Source organism: Nestor notabilis, unplaced genomic scaffold (genome assembly GCF_000696875.1).
Source record: "Nestor notabilis isolate BGI_N333 unplaced genomic scaffold, ASM69687v1 scaffold28950, whole genome shotgun sequence".
Classification (NCBI taxonomy): domain Eukaryota; kingdom Metazoa; phylum Chordata; class Aves; order Psittaciformes; family Psittacidae; genus Nestor; species Nestor notabilis.
The window spans coordinates 40,872-46,747 of NW_009911980.1; the positions used below are offsets into that span (position 1 = coordinate 40,872).

Genomic DNA, 5,876 nt, shown 5'->3' on the forward strand with positions numbered 1-5,876 from the left:
GGTGAGCCTCAGCCCTGCCCACCTCTGTGTGAAGCCTGGCAGCCCGTGCACTCCAGTGACTGATGTTAAGTTCAATCCCCACTTCATTTCCATTCAGTAATTCCACAGATCCTCCCAGGCTGAAGTAAGCTCATTAGTAACTCAGTGATGTATTTTTATATTTGGGTTTTTATTATTCCTCCCTTGTCACGTTATTCTCTAACATAGAGATAACATGACATAATTACTTCCCTATTGCATAACCTACTGGAGTTCACCCTCTTGTCTACAGCTTGTCAGTTCATTGTAATTTTTCGTTTTAGGTGGGTTTCTTTAGAGCTGGTTTTTTAATCATTCACTTTAATTCCCTCTTCCCTCCCATTTACTTTCATGAATTTTTAGCACCCGTGGTGCTAGGACTGGGGAGCACTTTGCCCTGGAGAATGTCTTGTGCTGTGGTTGCTTGTTAAGATCACTGTGGCTTTTTTAACGTTAAGTTACGTGTTGCTGGGCTGAAAGTCTCTGGAGTGATTTCTCCTCTGAATTAAGTTCTGGTATTGCTCTTCTGTATTTTGTCCTGTCAGATCGTTTGGCAGCCTGGCTGTAGGCACCCACTGTTTCACTGAGGAGCTGCTCCTTTGGGCCTTTCCATCGTGTACCAAGGGGATTGGCTCAACACCATCGGGGCTGAGGACTCCCATGGATGTCAATGGCCTTTGTGCCACCATCAGTGTGCTCGTGGTGCGGTCTCACCAGCGTGGGGGTTCCTGCAGCCTAATGCTTGCAATTGTGAATCCTGCTCTGCATGTACACACGCACTCGTGGGCTCCCCGAAATTTTTCCAAGCACCGTCTCATGTAAAATTCCACCTCTGGCTTTATCTGCTCCTCCAGGTCAGTTTGTCTGGATAGTTCTATCCTGCTCTGAAATGGAATGTGCGTTGCCCCTGGCACCATGTTATTACCTATTTGTGCCCTTAAATCTTTGGTGTGTGGACAGATGGGCACCCTCGGCTGACTGGCATGAACTCGCTGCTGAGCAGTTTGGGGGTGACATTTGGAACGTGCTCTAGGATTTTTCACAATACGCTTTCAGGTAAGTCTTTCCAAAGGGGAGGTTAGAATGTGTTGTGCACATCGATGCCTATGGGATGCAAATGTGAAAGGTAAGTAAGTCTCCAATGTGTAGTAAACTTCGTAACAAGAGACGGTACTTTGGTAATCATTACTTGCAACGTGACCAATTGTACCTTCTTTTGGTGAAAGCTTCAAAATCCTCACTACTGTATGAATTTTAACACTTTAGACATTATGTCCTGTGTATTTGGAAGTGTTTGTAGCTGCACTCAGCACTGTAATATGGTCTTTCTTTACCTGTGTAATTACTCCATAGCTATAGATTGCACACTGCTACTCCAGCTGTTGGCTGTGAACAGTCAGAGCCTGGGATCACCAGCAAAGGGGGCAAGCACTGTCAGTAAGAATCTCCTCCTTCCCTAGGAAGTGTATGAGGCATCTAACCCAAGCGCCGCTGGAAACCATGGTTTCAGCAAGTCCTTTAGGTGCATTTAATACAAATTATTCTGCAAGTTCTTTGTACCAACAGCCTGAAAGTACAGCTCTCATGGGTGGAAACGTATCGTGAAATGGCTTAACGTGGCTCTCTCTGAGGTAGTCATTTGAACATTAAACACTTTAACTGTTCTTCTTCTGATATTGTTTGGGAGGAGTGTTACATTTAGATCCATGTTGGGAGAACGCAGGCATACAAGCAAGAGCTTCTGCTGTCATGGCAAAAACATGAGATCATTTCACTCACCTTGGTGGTGCTGGGGGTATATATAAACAGAAGCAACACTTGCCATTGCATTTTAGATTTTTCCCAACTGTGACCTGGTGCCCTTATTCTTCAAGGTGTGTGGCTCTGATTTTTTAATCCCCTTATCCTCCCTAGGCATGCATAGCCAGCTATGTTACTGTGGGTGGATAAAGGTAGCTTTTTTTCTTGCTTTGCATTCCACTGGATTCCTATCAGTACAAGGTCATACTCGTATGTGGAGGTCTGGCACCAGTGTTTTGGGATCAGAGGTATTGTTTTGATTCTGTATGTGAACATGAGCTACCTTGCACCTCAAGAGAATCTTCTGCTCTGAAGAGCAAATAGGCTTTTGCATTCCATCTACATTGTGTCACATATTCACTGCTTTACTGTTTGGGAACATCTAGCCAGTAGAGGAATCCATGTCTGTTCCTGTAGCACTTCCACCTCTGCAGGAGTTAATCACAGACCAAAGGATACCTCTAAAGGGTCTGCAACTCAGCACTGCGGATCTGGACCTGACTACTTTGCCACAGGCCTGCAACAGGGATAGTACTGTCTGAAGTCAAGACAGCAGGTTAGGACTGGGCCCTGCTGGAGCTGCAGCAGGCAGGGAGCAGGTTTACCTCTGGCTGCCCATTTCTTTGCTGCAGCAGGTACACATCGGCCAGGGAGTCTCAGAGACCTGGGTACCCCTAACACAGGGAGGGAGGTGGTGTCACCCCGGGCATACACCCAGGCTTCTGCAGTGCCAGTTTTAGCTGAGCCATGAAGAACACTGCTCCCGCAGTGCAAAGCAGAACTGCCCTTACGTGTTTTATCACAGTACCTAGGAATATGCAGTCATGAAAAGCTGGACCCCACTCTGCCGAATGGCCTGCAAAGGAGAGGATTTTGAAGCTGTTCCCCTTTTCCAAATACTGATGAGTAAAGGTGGCAGGCTGTGTGACGCTTCATGGTTCTGAGTTTGTTTTTAGAGGGAAGTACCTTTGATTCAGTTGAAGCTTGATGTTTCCCAGAGGAGCCCCAAACTTGACAGGAACAGTAGCTGAAACATACCCCCTGTAAGTTCTACAACTCTCACAGGCCCTCCCTCCAAAGAAACAGCAGATAGAAATGGAAAACTATTATGTTAGTCTAGGAACTTGGAAAACTGAGCTCCCTTCAACAATTTCAGCCAGACTCTCAAGTTAAACCTGGTAACCAAGGGATTACTTGATCAGTCTGTAATGCTTTGTCAGGCCTAAGCACTGACATAACTAGGCCAGTGTTAACATCACACTTGGGCACAAGAGCATCTACAGTGTTATTCCAGCCTGTAGCACCAGCTCACAGACTGAAGTGCTGGCTGAAAGAATTCCTGCTCTTCAAGGTTGGGAAAAAAACCAAAACCAAAACCAACCTTACTTCTACTCACCACTTCCCCTGCTGAGCAACTATGCCTTCTTTGGGTGAATGGACTCAAACCTTCAAAATCCCTAATTTAGCCACACTTCAGTATCAGGCAACTTGAACTTCACACAAGCTATGTTTTAAGAATTTATTCTGTAAACTCCACAGTGGGTCTTTAGTTCTCCTTTTCCTGCACAGTCTTTGTTCCACGCAGCCTACCGGTACGGCGGGCAGCAATGAGACCAACTTTGCGCCCAGCAGGAGCATCTCTCCTGATGGTTGAGGGCTTGCCAATGTGCTGATGGTTACCACCACCAAAGGGATGTTCTACAGGCTGTGGAAAAGGAAAGCAAGTTGTCAGTGTAATTAACAGAAACAAGTAATGATGCATAAAAGCAAGACTGATTTAAGGGAACAAAAAAGCTTTCAGGTATATGGCAGGCTGCTTCACATAGCAAACAAATTCTTTCTAAACCATAAGAAAGGGAAGTGAAAATTCTAATGGAGAATGGACTCACATTCATGGCCACACCACGGACACGTGGCCAGCAGTTTCTCTTCGCCTTGTATTTGTGATAGGCACGGCCAGCCTTCAGGATGGGCTTGTCAATACGGCCTCCACCAGCAACAATCCCTGGAAAAAAGCCATATAGGAACAGTTACACACAAACACAACAGACAGGAATGCAAAAAAGTGTTTTAAGGACAAGACTAACTCCTAATAATAGCCAAGTTCTAAGAATGAGCTTCTAAATCTCAGATCATGCTACTATGTGCTGCCAGTTTCTTTATTTAAATGCTGTCATAAACCCAAAGTGGTAAATATCAAACAATCCCAACTGTGTATTTGAACTCTTATTTTCCAGCCAATATTACCAGGGAGATGGGACTCAAGCCGCCAGCCACACATCCAGTGCTCTGCAAGGGGACACACACCTTAATCACCGTGTCTCAATCCATACACACAGGCTAGAGTTTAACACTTTGAGGCCTTACCAGTTTTCCTGCTGGAATTACTTGGCTAATGGTTACAACAGTTTTCCAACTACAGAAAGTGTGACTGAAAGAATTCAGGGGACTTTCAAGAACTTTAATACCTAGTTATTTCATGGTTTATTTAGTCAATTTTACTAGAGTAATAGGCCATAGATTTGGTGTCTTCTGATAAGAGGCAAGCACATGTCATTTGCTGGCTGAGCACAGCAGCCATCTCAGCTGTCAGTGAAGTGTACAACAAACCTGGTAAGACCTCTGCTTCTTGACAATGGTATTTTACTTCCTTGCCAGATCTTCCAGAACACTCCGCCCAACTGACAACACCCTCCAGTACCACCTCCCCACAGGCCCAGTGTATCAAAAGCAGGAAACCATCAGCACCACTTTCTGTAGAGTTCTTCCCTAAGGACTGGGGATTTCACAGGCTGAGCAGCTCCATTACAGCTTGAGGACAATGGGCATCTACTTTTCTGTCCTCTCACTTAGTCAAACCATCTCCAAGTTTAAGTTACCATTAACCAAAAGTAATGCACGCATTAAGATAGAAGTTAGGCACCTGTGCACAATCCTGGTCCAGCCTGTAAGTGATGCTATTTTCAAGACAGTATTAGAACCTGGGGCCCTGTTTCAAGGCTTGCTTAACTGTACGTCAACTAAGACACAAGTTTATAGTTTTCACTCATTACCAACAACAGCTCTGTTTGCAGAAGAAATCACTTTCTTGGAGCCAGAAGGCAGCTTCACTCTCGTTTTCTTTGTTTCTGGGTTATGAGAGATAACGGTGGCGTAGTTTCCAGAAGCACGGGCCAGCTTTCCACGGTCACCAGGTTTCTCCTCAAGGCAGCACACGATGGTCCCTTCTGGCATAGTGCCAACAGGCAGGACATTGCCAATGTTCAGCTGAGCTGCAAAGAGCAATTGGAGCATTCACAGCCTCACTCAGGCTCCTCTACTTGAATTACAATTCTATCTAACATGGGCAACATGCATTGAAGGGCACTGCACCAACACTTCAGCAGTGACAGGCAGATGCGCTTTTTGTTGTCTGACCTGAAACCCAAGTCCCACCCTCGGTGGGGCAGAAAGGCAGGCAACACGGGAGTCTCGGTAAAACCACCCAAAAACTTGGCAAAGACTGCAATTAGGTTTGTCAAAACATGCTGCATGAGGAGATGGCAATCCCCAAGAAGGGTATATAGGTCTGCTTAAAGCTAGTGGAAGCAGCTGCCGTGTCAGGGCCCATGACTGCACTCGGCCATCCCGGTTCAGACAACATCTCTTTCAGCATTCTGAAAGTGCTCAAGCAACACACACGCTCCTTCCACCTTAACTGACCTTTCTTGCCACAGTACACGAACTGCCCGGTGTGAATACCCTCTGCAGCAATGAACAGCTCTGTCCTCTTCTTAAACCGGTACGGGTCACGGAAGGCAATCTTGGCCAGGGGAGCGCCTCGGCCAGGATCATGGATGATGTCCTGTTAGAACACAAGTGTGCTTCAGAACAGGGGACAGCGTTTGTCATGGGTTCTGTAAAAATCAAAGAACTAGGAAAACTGGAGAAGATTACTACTGAGGTGTTTCTCATCAGGATCCCCATCCTTGGGGGGAATCTGGATTTCTCCTGATGTGAATGAGTTGAAGACTGATATTTGTAAGAATACAAGTATCTGTACCAGAAAATAATGACTC

The 5,876-nt window shown here is 45.8% G+C and overlaps 1 protein-coding gene across 1 annotated transcript; it reads right to left on the minus strand.

Annotated features, from left to right (window-relative positions):
* Positions 1-3,326: 3,326 nt before the first annotated feature.
* RPL8 (ribosomal protein L8) lies at positions 3,327-5,662 on the minus strand (the record flags this gene model as incomplete). The annotated part of the gene is made up of 4 exons (XM_010017254.1): positions 3,327-3,523; positions 3,708-3,823; positions 4,872-5,090; positions 5,521-5,662. Coding segments are annotated over 4 exons (636 nt in total), but the record flags the coding sequence as incomplete, so codon positions are not given.
* Positions 5,663-5,876: the final 214 nt, after the last annotated feature.